At 40.4% G+C, this 15,433-nt stretch overlaps 2 protein-coding genes across 2 annotated transcripts in view; both read right to left on the reverse strand.

The window, feature by feature from the left end:
* Positions 1-15,433, reverse strand: part of LOC110055743 (uncharacterized) — a 183,676-nt gene that overhangs the window by 154,476 nt on the left and 13,767 nt on the right. The window lies entirely within an intron of this gene.
* Positions 7,459-15,433, reverse strand: part of LOC110069672 (uncharacterized) — a 146,075-nt gene continuing 138,100 nt past the window's right edge. The window contains exon 15 of the mRNA XM_089272217.1: positions 7,459-8,461. Within this exon, the coding sequence (XP_089128343.1) occupies positions 7,515-8,461 (947 nt within the window). The 3' untranslated portion in view covers positions 7,459-7,514. The remainder of the gene's footprint in view (positions 8,462-15,433) is intronic.

A 15,433-nucleotide genomic window follows, 5' to 3' on the forward strand; every position in this document is an offset into this window, starting at 1 on the left:
ATTTCTTTAGAGGACCACCCTAATTAACTTAGTGTTAGCTTGGTGATATCCTCTTTAAATATTGCTTTTATTGTTATTATTACAATCGAACCTCCGGTTGCGACCACCTCTCGTAAGCGATTACCTCTCCTCAGCGACCAGTTTTCCAAAATACCAGAAGTTTCCAAGTCAGATCACTATATTTGGAACCTCTTGTAAGCGACCACCTCTCGTAAGCGACCGCGACCACTTTTAGAGCTAAAAGTTTCAAGTTTTCTCTTGTTCTTAACCTCCAGTAAGCGACCAATGGACAGATTACAGAGCGAAAACTGGACTATAAAATGTTGTAACATCATCGCATTCCTGGGTAGTACAAGAGATGGAAATGTTCTCAACGAAAAGTTTCGGGTTTTTTCTCTGCAGTTACCATATGCGAATGAAGCGAAATTTTGACCGGCATAATGGTCTGAGCTCTCGGAAGCGACAACCTTCCGTAAGCGACCACCTAGGCTTGACATTTTGGGTGGTCGCTTACGGGAGGTTCGACTGTGGCACATTTATTTTTACGAAAAACAAAGTAAAACGTCTTCGGAAAAAAAGTTTGTCATATTTACATTGCAAGCGTAACTTGACGCCTGATAATATTTTTTCACGAGTATGGCGAAATCAGAAACGGACAAGATGTTTGCCAAGGAAAAATAATAAATTTAAATTCAATCGTTTGAATGGCGTTTAATTAATTAACTTTTAACGTATAAAAAATCGCACGCATGGAGGCCTGTAAAATATTATGTTCAACATCCTACCTTTTGTCAAAACGTTATCAAAACCGAGGAATATATTTAGCCAAGAGTCGAAGTCGGAATGACGTCCTGATGTAGATATGTATTCAACATTTAGGCTAACTTTATCACGAACCAACTTGTACAAAAACTTTTTAAGAGGAAAACAACGAAATCAAGGTTTAATTCGCAATAAAAACCAAAACAAAGATAGGGATCAAGGAAAACGCCGTCGAATTTCTAGGATTTTAAGTGGCAGTCCCGCTAAAAGCGGTCCATTCGACTTCGGGACCAAACATAGCTTTCCCTCATTTTTTGTCAGTGGAAAGGATTTGGCACACATACATAAAAAAGCAATTTATTATTTTCCAGTTTCTTATTTTTGCTTTGCTACGAGCCAAAACTGAATTTTGGCCGAACTAAGTTGCTGACCGTGATCAGAAAGGTAAAATTCACCGATTTGTGAAGTGTGCTTCGTCCCCTAAAATGCAGCTCACAGAATTTCGTTTTCATAAAAATTCTAAGGTACATTCATTACTTTGACTGACTAAATATGGAAACTTTTCGGAAAATTCTAAGCTCACCAGCAAGGGTGGAAGACACCCTACTCTGAGGCCTTTGTTCACCTACTAAAATTTTGCCAAATTCGAGGGAGAAAGTCTCAAAAGTTGGGACTAAATGAAGGCTACAAAGCACATCACAGTACATTTCTTACCTTAGTAAACCGCTCTATAAGTTCAAACCGCTGGGTATCTCCTTGGATTGCATGCGACAACAGATTAAAATCTGCCACCATCAGTGTATTTACATAACGATCGCTCGTGTCAAAGCTCATTTGCCGATAACCCTTGTACTCGGTGAAAATACTTCTTCTTCCGTTCAGGCTCGTTTGTTGACCTTCTGAGTAGTAGCATATAGCTTTCTTTAGTATTTGTATACACTGTAGATCCAGTTTTGAGGTGAAGGTTGCGTTAAAGGGGATAAATTCTCAAGACTTGCGAGATACTCCAAAAGTAAATAATGGCGGTCTCAGCACAAATTAACCGTAGCCGTCGTCCTGATAAGTTCCTTCAGTAAATTCTGAACGGAAGAAGAAGTATTTTCACCGAGTGCAAGGGTTATACGAGGGTCATGAAGGGGGGGGGGGGGGGGGGGGTACCAAATCCCAGTGCCCAGCCCAAATGTTTGCAAAATTCCAGTTCCCAGCTTAAATTTGGTCCAAATCCCAGTTACCAAATCTAAAATCCCATTCCCACTGATTGTTTGCAGACTAATTAGTAAAAACGTGGACTGACGTCGTTTGGATACGCACATACCTTCACCTGGACTGAAGAAAATCTCTCATTCGTCTGGTGAGCAGTCTTTATCTTCCAGCCCTTGTTGGCATAACCATATTGAAACCAATTGTATCATCTGCACAATCCTCGTCAGACTCACTGTCTCCACTTTCGCTGCTGCTGTACTCGTCATGTTCATCAGTGCAGGTGAGAACCTCCGCAGTCTGTTCATGAGACTCACCTTCTGGACGTTCTGCACTTTCCCCCGGCACTGAGTTTTGTGCACGAGGAAATACAAAGTGCAAATCTAATTGATTAAGCAATGTCTGTGTTTCATACAAATTCAGAAGCAGTGTCCCAGCTCTGTCCATGGTGTTGTCTTGTCGTACACTTCACTGCCTTACACACTTGCCGTATCGTTTTGACCACACTTTCATCTCTGCTGCATCATTTCTGGGCAATTCGCTCCCACTTTTTCTCCAATGGTCTTTGTTGGCGTTTTGGGTGTTTTGCCCAAGTCATTGTCTGTGTTGCTCGTGCAGGTAGCAGTGTCACAACAACTCGCAGCCGCCGCGTCTGAGGTTGACGACGATGAACTCTCAGGCACGATGTTTACTGTTCCTTTTTGAAAAGATGGCACTCGCTGAATCATTCGGATGAACAAGGAGCGTGATTCACTCTCTCTAAGAATTTCGATCTGATCATTAGTTCGCAATACAAAAGGCGCTTTTTTTTAGGGTCACCTACCAATGTGGTCCACATAAAACATTTCCAGTGCATGGTCCGCAAACCTCCTCTTCTCAGCAGAATCCTCAACTCCACATGTTTCCATAATCATCTTTTGTAATTCTCTCGGGCTGCAGCTTAAGGGCTCATTAACCGATTTATGCGCGCGCTCGCGCGCGTTACTAAGGAGGTGAAATTTCACTTCCGGTTACTTACGTCAGCCTGAGCGCGGAAAATAAAAACAACTCAATAACTTCCAAATTCGCTTACATTTTACATGTTTTTCTTTGTGTTTCACAAAATGCAAAGTAAAAAAAGTACAAGTAGAGACAAAATAAGAAAAAGACAGAAAAACAAGAGTAATAGAAAGAGAAAAACTAACTCCGTGTGGCTTTGTTTGATCTTACTGAAGTGCGCAGGTAGTGTAAATTGCGTACGCGCTGATAGGGTAACTTCCAATATATATCGGGCGCACTTCCGGTTTCTTTAAATGCTAAAGGAAACGCGGTTTTTCATTAAATCCAGCCTTTTTCGACGGATTTCGATCAAAGCCAACGTTGCAAAGATAGCTATGCATTCCTTTTTCAAAATCATGCTTTTCTTCAGAAAATTACAAATTTTTTACAAATTTTACAAATTTTTTTTTGAAATTCTCTCAAAATCTGACCGTTTAGAAATGAAACAAAATCTATGCACAGCGCAATAAGGATTTAAATTAAAATATTAAATCAATGAAAAAAATCCCGATAAAGTAATTTGCCTGGGAGCCTTTGCGTTTTTTCAGTATGTCACATGACCATGGGCGTGGCCTAATGACGTCATCGCTGGTGTTACTAATCATGAGAAAGTTAAAACACATGAAATAACTCTGAACTAACTAAAAATGATGAGGTTTTATGAGAATAAATTTTCCTTAGCAACGGCTCGAAAAGATCGGTTAATGGGCCCTTAAGTTTAACGAAACAATTTACGCGTGTATTACAGCATTTTTTGCGTTAATATACTTGATTTCGATGATCACAGTCCGCGAACTGGACGCAAGTTTTATCTTTACCGCCACGTGCAAACATGCACATACCATTCTATCAGCAACAAACCGCTGACCAGGAAAACTGACAGAACTTAACAATGAAACCGTGTGGAGCCTGGCAGCTAGAACGCGGAAGCGAAAAATGTAGTGATTCTTTGTGTCTACTGAGGTCTAATGATGTAGAATTTTAATTTTTCATTCAAAAGAATAGGCTCAATTAAGCAGAGGTGTTAAAAAATAGGGTCCGAGAGCATAGATACCTTGAACGTGTTTTTTCACAAAAACAACTACAACGCTGACTTTATTAGACGAAACATTTACCGACCTACTGAAGCTGACGCAACGAACAGGAACCCAACGCCTGTTACTACAGTGACTATACCTTACATTAAGGGTACTTCTGAGACCATCTCACGGATCCTACAGCCCTATAACATCCGTGTAGCCCACAAACCTACAACTACGTTACGACACTCACTGACCAACGTGAAAGACAGGGACGAACCTAACAACAGACAGGGAGCAGTTTACAAGATCAAATGCTCTGACTGCCAAGCTTCCTACATTGGTGAGACTGGCAGGAACCTTAACACGAGACTGACTGAACACAAACGAACCACGAGCAATGGTGATGCCACTAACCTAGAACAAACGCCACTTAACAGATGTCAACAACTACCGGCGCCTTACAAACGACTTATCCATGACGGAAACGAAACCGACAAACAGACTTCCAACAGACCGACTTAATTTGACTAACAATAGACGGACCAAACACCGACCAATTTGACTAACAATAGACGGATCGAAACCCACCAATGACTGATGACAAACTTTACACGAGTCTTTCAGCCACTACCATCATGGCTAAACTGACCAATCATGTTCAACGGAGCAGACTTATAACATCATCGACTGACAAAAACTATTCACTTGACTCTGAAGATGACTTCCGCTCAGGTTGTCGAAACGTCAGTCACCAACAACAGTTCTCGAGCTTTTCAGAACTGCCCTCACCTGGACGATCACACTATACGAACTACTCTCGAGTTATTGTTCGCCGATTCCGCAGAATAGTAGGATACACTTTACCTGCCCATGCTCAGGAGACAACATCTGCAGAGCCGTTTGGAATTGGCCTCAAGGCATTTGATTCCTGTGGACCTCATCTCGCCGTTCTTCAAACTTCTGCCGATGTTTTGCCGGGTTTACTTTGTCCCGCCCCAACAAAGTTTCACTGCATCTCGGACAACGATTATTGAAAAGCAAAAACAAAAACAGCAACAAAAAAAGAGTAATCAATCCTGGGATAATGAAATCGAAGGGTCTTTCCCTTGCTGTTGAAGGGGACCGCGTGGACGTAGCGCGCTTCTTGGGGAATTAGCGCGGTGAGCAAGGTACTCCACGTCAACAAGAGCCAACAATTTAACAATAACATTTTATTTCCTTACTTGTAACTCTTGCCTTTTCTTTCTTCTCTTGTTTTATCGCTTCTCTGGAGTATCGTCTCAACTGGTTTCACGTTCAATTTCCCTTCTTCGCATTTTACTGACCTGGTAAACTTTCTCCTAAATTCTACTCTTACAGTTACCGATTATATATGTTTTCAAATGCTTAATTACATGGACGTAAACTGATTATCTTTTCCTAACAACTAATAGCTTAAAAGATTGTTATCCTATGTTCATCACGCAATTTCTGATGCTAACCAAAGTTTTACAATAAGACTAAAACCTATACTTGAAATTATACAATACAGCTTTCACTGGTAAGTAATAACTCTAGATTAAAAACTAGTTACCGGAGAGAAACCTAAGTATAATCAAATGAACACATAACTAAATCATGAGCAAAATTCTTAGCTGATCTACGAAACTGTAAACAAGAGCCAGCGCTCAAGTTGACATAAACATCCTGATGAACCATGCCCACGGGGATTTCGATTTCGGAATTTAAAAGATATAGTTCTAAAATATAGGGTGGTGCTACGATATCCACCTAAACAAGAGAGTTAACACTAATACTTCTATCTATATAACACATCTTAATGGCTGCAACATTTCTTAAATTGATCGCAGCACTCTCATTGAAATTAAATGTAGATCGTATATCTAAAAAAAGTCGAATGTATTGATAGTGAAACACCTTAATTAAAAGCCATGGTGAAAACCCTCTCGTTAACTAAGACACGTTTAATTGTAATTCGTAATGCAACTGGGTTCGTGAATCGAAATGACTAGTCTCCTGTATATAAAAAAAAAAAGAAAAAGAAAAAAAAAACGACATTTGAAACCCAATGATGTTTGTTTTAACTGATGATTTCTAACAATGAGAAAACTTGAAAAGGGTGCCTGCCATGCAGAGTATTGCGCATATAAAATGAGAGCAAATGATAATTATGATTTCTTCACCTAAACTTAAACACGAAGGCGCGCTCTTAAAGAGCATAAGCTCCTCCCCCTAATTTTGAATTTACCCAAAAACTCAAAATGGAGATGAAGAGATCAACAATCAACGCTTAGTATTTGTTATAATCGTCGAAAGCAATAAAACGTTACAAGAAACGGTTAGAAAACATCGCTCAGTCTAATTACTTTTCTGTAATTTTTTTTTGTTTGAAGTACAATATCCCCTCGCTTCGTATGAAAAACTTTTGTTCTTACGGTCAAATTGAACCGAGCCAACTGGTAAGCTCCTCGAATTAAATAGCAATTTGTGAAGTACTACTTTTTGTTAGATATTTAATTTTATGGCAAGTAAACACAGCACAGACACTTTAATCTACCTACAGCTTACATTTCGTGGATATAAATCACCCACCATTTTGAATTTGACCCACGCACGCCAACGGTGAATAGCTGGTACTGGCAAATGAACCTTGGTTACTTCCTTTATATAGCGCCTTTGTGTTGAAGCTTTGAAACACAGCCACGTGGGCGGGCTAATCTTACAATAATTGATTTCTCTGTAAACCTGCTCAGAACGTTCTGAATTGACATTTTTTTTAGATTACAGATCTTACAAAGGTAAGCAACGCAGTCACCGATCCCCAAGGTGATTATATAACTTAAATTAAAGCCAATGATTTAAATGCATGAAAAAAAAATAAAAAAATAAAAAAATAAAACAATAAAATACAATAACAAAGCGATGTACGTCTGACGAGGTTGTAACATAAGATTTTTAATCGTCTAGACTATTTTCGAATTGAAAGTTTCTTACTTACTATAAAACATGTCTACGGCATTGGCTAACAAACGGCAGCGTAACAATCTAGATCTCTGTTTAAGCCACGGCCAAACGATTGCAACATATCAACACAACGTATCCCAACATTGTTGGCCCAACATTTGCAAACACCGGCCAAACGATCGCAAAATTTCAGCACAACATATCGGAACATTGTTGGGCGCAACATGTTGCGTGCGTTTGGCCGCACTTTTGCGAGGTGTTGCGACATGTCGGGTATTGAAAATCGAACTAGTGCGCATGCCCGGGTACAACATTGTTGCACGAACCTGGCCAAACGACCACAACATCATGCCACACCCACAAATGTTGCATGAAAATTTGACCAGTTTCAAATTTGAGCCAACAACACCCAACATGTCGTCACACCTCGTAACACCTCGCAACAGGGTGGCCAAACGCGCGCAACATGTTGCGATATGTTGCGTTGAAATGTTGCGATCGTTTGGCCGGCGCTTAAGTCTATATCCACTAATAGCAGACCACACTTGAGTCCTCGTGGTGATGACAGTAAGTCGGCGAATACTTGTCATGTGGGCAAACTAACAATGAAGTTTCCGATCCTTGGCAATGTACATGATGCCTCAAGATAGGCCCAGAACCCTGACCATAAGTTGCATATCCAGGGGCGGAAGTTGCACCAGAGAAGCCAAGCTGGCGACACACCACCTTTGCGTCAGCGATATCCCAGGAATCGTCACACACTGTGCCCCATTGCCCGTTCTCATAAATTTCAACACGGCCGTAGTTATCTCCTCCATTTGCCAAGCGAATGAACGATGAGACACAAACAACGCTTGCATCCTCGCCATGACCACAGTTGTGTACTCCCCAGCCATTATGGGCGCATTCAAATAGTGAAGCCTCTCCTCCCGTACAGTTGACATTATCCAACCAGATAGGATCTGATCCCCAGCCGTATAGCGCTTGGTGAGGGGCAGAAACTGCCCTGGAGAGGCCAAGTTGACGACACACCACATGCGCGTCATTGATTTCCCAGCGATCATCACAGACTGTGCCCCATTGCCCGTTATGATTAACTTCAACCCGGCCGTAGTTAGGTCCACCATTTACCAAACGAATGGACGAAGAGCCAGGATAAGAACACTCCACACTAGCGTCTTCGATATGGGTGCAGTCAGTGCTTCCCCATCCACGGTGTCCGCAGTCATAGATGTGTGACTCCCTTCCTGAGCATGCCACCTCATCCATCCATATCGGACCAGATCCCTGACCATGAGTGGCTTCCCTGAAAGCTCGAGAGGCTTGCGGGAAACCAAGCTGCTTGCACACAACGTTAGCGTCATTCATATCCCAAGAGTCGTCGCAAATCGTTCCCCATCGTCCATCGTGATATATTTCAACTCTTCCAGTTGATGGAGTGCTGCCAATTAGACGGACGGTTCCTCTCGTAATGGCTAGTGGTAAAGATCAGTAAGTAATAAATTACTCGATTATTGATAAATAAAAATTGTATAATGAGCTCGATATTCCTATGAAGTGATGAGGCCGAAGGCCCAATTAACCAGACCATGTTATAGTCCGTATAATAAGTTGCTTGTTAAAACATTTCACCAGAAAGATTTAAAGTCATATTAATCGACCTCAAGCAATCTTGAGAATGATGCTTGATACATCGAAACGTTGACTGACATCACTTTAAATCTTTCTTTTCATATAGCTCACCGCTAAATTGTCCTTTGTCATCATTGACCAAAACTGATCGCGTGGCACTATCAGGCATTATTATATCTCTCAGTTTGTACGCGCGTTGTGATTGGTCAATTTAGCGGGGGCGTATTCTACTGTACTGCCCGCTAAAATTTAAAGCTGTTTTTGTTGCGAAACTTTCTTTTACTTCTAAAACTGTGTATTAAAACCTGCCAACGACTTAAGAGTCACTTAACAACGATTTCAAACTGACTCGTTTTACTTTTGACGTGCGTCAGAAATTTGAAGCCGTTTTGCGTCAATAGTAATCGTTCCCGAACCCGGCAGACACACAGTAGAGATATAATAAATATCTTACTAATCCAGTTCGATGGCCGTACTGTCAGTTACTAATTCTTGTTTTTCCCTTCGATTTATGGCCCGCGCTTTGCGCTGGGACATAAATCAATGGGGAAAAAACTCGGTTCGTAACTTACAGTACAGCCCTCGAACTCGGTTAGTAAGAGGTATATAGAATGTCCACGGACGACTATCAGACGATAGCATCCGCTCAGCTAAATGGCTCATGAAATACAACTTTCTCCTTCCGTTTTTAGATGAAGAGAAAAAGTGATCACCTTCCCGTGTGAATTGAGTCATAACATAGCACGAAAATCGAGTTTTTAGGATGAAAACAGGCCCAAGTTGTTTGAAAGGTGGATAATGCTATCCACTGGATAAATCTGTCCACTGGATAAATCGCTATGCAGTGGATAGCGCGGTTTGTTTTGGTAAAACTTATCCACTGGATGGCGATTTATCCGGTAGATAGCGTTATCCACCTTTCAAACAACCTGTGTTTTTGTAACTCAACAGTTGAAAAAGAAAGAAAAAAGTTTGTACACGTATAAATTTCACTTCAGATAGGGGAACAAAAACTCCAAGTGCCATGCATAACGGCTAGAAATTTTAATGAATAAATTCAGTATCTTTTCATGTTTTTAGCTACGACACTACGGGAAAATATAGTGGTGAACAATAAAGACAATGGGTGGTTTGTGTCTCGGACCTATGGGCTGATAGTTGCCCTTGAAAATCTTATGTTCTACGAAACTACTTGTATGAGAATCAAATTTATACGGAAGACTATCAGCCCATACCAAGGTCCCCGGCAATAACGCTCCAATGTTTATACGGGAATCGAAAGGGAATATCTAACTATTTTTTTTCTATAATCCTAACAAAATTTTCTTCAATGAATTGGTTTTGTTTTGTTCTGTACCTATTTGTAAGCACTAAATTTACAATTTAAAAGAAATCGGACGCGGATTGAATTGTCAGTTACAACTTTTGGCTCTTCAGGCGTTCATTCAACAATTCAGTTGCAGCTTTTGATGTCAACGTCATAATCATCTCCAGCTGCGCGCTGCACACTGCACACTAATGACTGATACCTTAGCAAATCACATTGTAACATTTGCATCAGTATACCAGAAGGAGCAAATATATTAGCAATTTTCAAATTCGTAACGAGAACAAGTCTAGGACGAGCCCCATATCGCATTCTTTTGAGAGATCGTTACTGGAGAAAAACGAAAGCTGCTCGAGACTCTCCCCAAATTCTCTTCTCGTTTCTAAAGTGGCGAATAAGATTATATTGTTAACCATGCGCATATTGATGTCATTGGACACCAGAGGAAAATCCTTGCTGTTTTGTCGTTTCCTTCTTAAACCCGGCAACTTGTAAAAGTTACCTTTCACCTGGGGTTGAGAACTACTTGCTGCTTTTTTGGCATATTTCTCCCCACGTATTCCCACTCCTCCCCCCTCCCCATTTCCTTCGTTGGGGACTGCTTATTATTTATCGCTTGGGGGAGTTGGAAGGGGGATCAGTCATAACTAAGAACCCAAAAGGGGGGATCAGATGGCCGAATTACCGCTAAATGTCACACGCCCATACGGACTTGGTGGACGGTTATTTAGCACTCTAAAAAGTACCTTTGCAGTTTCCACGCGCTTGGGTTGGTTAGATTGCTGCTTGAGCGGATCTGGTAGTGGTGGTGGTGGTGGTGGTGGGGGGGGGGGGGGGGGTCTAGGGGTCGAACCTCCTAAATTAAAATAAAACAATGCCGGAAATCCAATTTACGAGGACCTCAATTTTAAGAATCTTCCGGGGTGAAAATGCCCCCGAACCCCCCTACAGGGGAGCGCTGTACGCATCTCGAATCCTCTTCTCTAAAATCCTGTATCCGCCCCAGTGCTGGTATGTCAACTGACATCAGATATCGAGAAGATACGGATCAAGAGACGACACCATGTTGGCTTCATTATACAGTAAGTAGATCATAGTCACAAATATAACTTGCATATGAACGTTAAAAGCACTAAATATACACGTCGAAAGGCGAACATGTGTGCGAAGATATGAGGGGGGGGGGGGGAATCACGAAATTTATCACTATTCATGAGGGGAGATCACTTCAATGAAATAATATTTAAAAGGGGGATCAGCTAAATGTTACTGTCTTTAGCCGAAAATCCTCCAACCCGGCCACACACTCCCCATCACCCCCCGGGCGGTAAATAAGGACCGGTCCCTTAATTGATAAGATAAGTTGTTGTACAACTGAGCACCGCTGCACGAAAAACTTCTCTTAAGATAATCAGTTCGAGGTTGTGGAAGAACTAATTTGTTTTCGGTATTCCTTAAATGATATGCATTTATGATGTCACGGTATACGAATCTTGATCTCAGATAATCAGGTCTCATATCATTTAATGTTTTACACATTAGGATAGACTTCTGTTCCAATCTTTGATGGGAGAGTCTTCGCCACCCTAGTACCCGGAACAAATCATCCAAATTACTATCATAGCTCGCAGACATTAAGGTGCGAGCTGCGCGATTTTGAAGCCTTTGCAGTTTTTCAGAAAGGCCCTTGTTACAGTTTCCCCACACTACATTGCAGTAATCAAAATGTGGTTGAACAAGGCTATTATAAACTCTAATGAAAACATTAAATGGAATGAGATGCCGAATTCGTTTAATTGCACCAGTGGCACAAGCTACCTTCTTAGAGATATTTTCAATATGACACTTCCAGTTTATACTTTGATCGACATAAACTCCAAGGGATTTAGCGGAGGTTACTTGTCCTACTGCGTTCTCGTTTATAGTAAGAGAGGGACTTTCCATAAATTGTGATAACTTCTGTCCTGATGCAATAAGCATAAACTCAGTTTTTGTCATATTTAGGGTGAGCTTGTTATCAGACAGCTATTCGTACACATTACTCAGGTCGTGATTAAGGCGATAACTTATATGCTCAATGTCAGTGCTGGCAAGCGTCAGGCTGGTATCATCAGCGTACATTCTGGGTTCCGAATATGTCAGATAATGTGGTAAGTCATTAATATATATCAAGAACAGAAGAGGTCCTAAAATTGTTCCTTGGGGAACACCACATCTTAGACATTTCGGAGTTGACTTACAAGAATTAATATGACAAATCTGAGTTCGATTATCTAAATAAGAAGCAAACCATTGATGGCTGGACCAACGAATCCCGTAGTATTGCAATTTTCGTAACAAAATATCGTGATCTACTGTATCAAATGCCTTTTTGAGGGCGATCCCACCAGTCCAGTAAAGGTGCATGGAAAAGCCAAAGATACCACGGGTCACCATTTAGCGTCGTTAGGTCCTTCGCATTATAGCGATAATATTGTGCTATTTTCAGACAGCAAAGAGCTTTAGATGCATCATTTAGGGCTTAGAACTGTAATTAAGAGAAATTTCTCGCTGGTTTTGGCGATATAAAGCTTGAATTTTAAGTGGCTAAAGAAGTGTTTTAGTTCGTTATAGTTTGGGGAGGGCAAATTTCCCGCTCGATGAAATTAAGCTACATCCGGGATATTGTTACTTGAGAAATCATGCCCAGGCACAAAGGTAAAAATATCGATTCAAGTCTTATGTGAGCGGACCGTTTCCTGTTTTATCAGTTGTTCTCGAATTAGCTAACAGTTCCTTGTGATTCGGTAGTGGCAATTAATGCGATCGCGTGGTTTTTCGGTCGACAATGGGAATTGATAATTTGCGCAAACATGTCAAGGTTTCGCTTACTCGTTGCTTGTTTTTTTACCCCAGACGTCTCGAACCACCCAATTTTTTCGAATCAATTTTTGTTTCCACTGGAATAATTGGGATTCAACTATGCATGTATATTTATGCACGGCACGACTGAAACATTGGATTTACTGTATATTTGATCTTGATCAAAGGCGAGGCCAAATATGATCATAGCTTTGATCCGAACTTTGACGCACGTCAAATGTGTGTCAAATATGTCATGGCTTTACATTTGTCTATGTCTATACATTTGATCCTTGACAAAGAAGAGGGAAAATGTGAATTTAACTTTGACTCCACCTTTGACGCACGTCAAAGGAGGAATCAAATATCTTATGGATTTGCCATGCATTTGATCCCTGTCAAAGGCGAGGTCAAACATGTCAATAACTTTGACTCTAGTTTTGACGTGCTTTAGGACGTTCGTGCAAAAAATTTTCCAGTCAATAAATATTTGTTAAATTTTTACTGCAGTCAGATAATAATGAGTTACTTGTGTCAGAAATGCAAAAACATTGGGGGTCGCCGACTTCGTTTCAGCGATAAAGCGTGTGGAAAAATACCCTGATTTTGAAAAATTGGCGCACGTAATTTAGCATGGTCTACAGGGGTTTATAGTTAAAAATATCGAAGGTGAGTCAACGAAGGCAAACGGTCTTAGTCATATTTTGTAGAAGTGGGTCTGTTGCGTAAATAATTCTAAATTTTGCTAGTGTTTTCACAAAACTTAACCCTCCAAGAGGCATTTCACCCCACTCCGGAAGTACGACCATATCTCACAAGGCATCAAATCCTTGAATTGGCTGCAGGTCAGCGATAGACTCTATATAAATGACGCTGTAATGACTTTCGAATGTATTCATAATCTTGTTCCAGACTACTTGATTGATAAATTCATTTTCCGATCTCAAATCGCTACAAGAAACACCAGACAGAGTAATGACTTAAACATTCCACGTTGCCGACTGGCTACCGGACAAAGATCATTTGCATATCGCGGAGCAAAACTCTGGAATGAGCTGAGTGATGATTTGAAAAGTTTACCTTCTGCGAAAGCTTTTAAGGGACACTTGATCAAACATATTTTAAATGTTAATAATGTAAATTCTTAATATTCAATTTTAAAATTTGTAAATTTTTAAATCTTTAATACTGTAATTAATTTTAGACTCCTTTCCCATTTTGTTTATTCATTTTGTGTGTGTGTGTATGTGTGTGTGTGTGTGTATGTATGTGTGTATGTATGTATGTATGTCATGTATAGAGCTCAAATTATCGAAAATGATGAATGTCAATTGTGTGGTGTAAGACAGACCCTAGAGCATCTGTTCGTAGAATGACGTCAAGTCCATTCTTTCTGGAACCTTCCTGCCTCTTAGTGGAACTCTTGTAACTTACCCAAGGTAGCTCTGACGAACGAAGCTAAAATATATGCACATCACCCCGAGAAACGACCTTTCCGCGCTGTCAACCTTTGTCTGATAGTAGCCGGTTACTACATCTATTCTGCAGCCAGAGAAAGTGAGTCCTACAGAATAACAGCGTTCAAAGTATTGCTAAAAAGCAAACTATCCACGGAGTCACCAAGCGTTCAAGCATCCGTGAGCTTTTAGGTACTTATCTATAGCATTGTATTGATTTTATATGTAATAAATGTCAAGTATAAGTAAAATCAATATTATAAGCTACGGTATTGTGAATAGTATCTGTAGTGTAAGTTACGTTAGTATTGTGAGTAGTAGTTGTATTGTAAGTAATGTCAGCAACGGTGTAAGTGATATTAGTATTGTAAGTAATGTAAGTACTGTAGGTAATGTTCATATTGTAAGAAGCGTTAGTGTAAGGTAATGTTTGTATTGTATGAAATTAATTTGTGATTAAAAAAAATATATATATATATTTCCTCGCGTCGAACAAGAAACTCACAATTCATCGAAAAACACGACTAATTTTCTCATTTTTGTATTTCAGTGTAAGTCCACAATTATTTTTTTTGCTAAAAGGCCAACAAAAATTTAGCGAGTGACAAAAGTTCGCTTCACGCTTCACGCTTCACTGAAATTGTTCACAAATCTTCTTCATCTGATGACTCAAGAAAATGTCGGCGTCGTTTCAAGCTATTTGTCGACCCCTTGGATTGTCTCCAACAAGGGAGTTAATGACACCCATGTTGGCTCTCGCAAACAGTGCCTGGGTTTACTGATTTTGCTGGCTTTGCTGTGTAGTGGAAATTACATTATTAAACACAAGCGAGTTTATTATCTGGATGAACTGTACGAACTTGTGTTCGCTCCCAGTTTTGTCTCTTCAAACAACACTGATGTAGAAACTGCAGGGCAATTTATCCTACTGTACACAAGGTATGTTTGTGATTTCTCTGGTTTAACCAACTTCCCCCAGAAACTCTGGAAGCTCGAAGACGACATTCAAGCTTACATCGTACTTTGTTTACTTCGCGTTGCCGATTTTCTTGCTTTTGACCCACGATGAATTCTTTAATGGTTTCCACTGAGAGAAGTTTCGCCTCAAGACTTTTTGCTTATTCCAAAGGTTAATTATCGGTCAGTTCATCCGGAAAAGTTGTTTTCTTGACCGCCTGTTTGCTTGTTGT

Source organism: Orbicella faveolata, unplaced genomic scaffold (assembly GCF_042242905.1).
Source record: "Orbicella faveolata isolate gen_17 unplaced genomic scaffold, um_ofav_v1 contig_34, whole genome shotgun sequence".
In the NCBI taxonomy this organism is placed as follows: Eukaryota; Metazoa; Cnidaria; class Anthozoa; order Scleractinia; family Merulinidae; genus Orbicella; species Orbicella faveolata.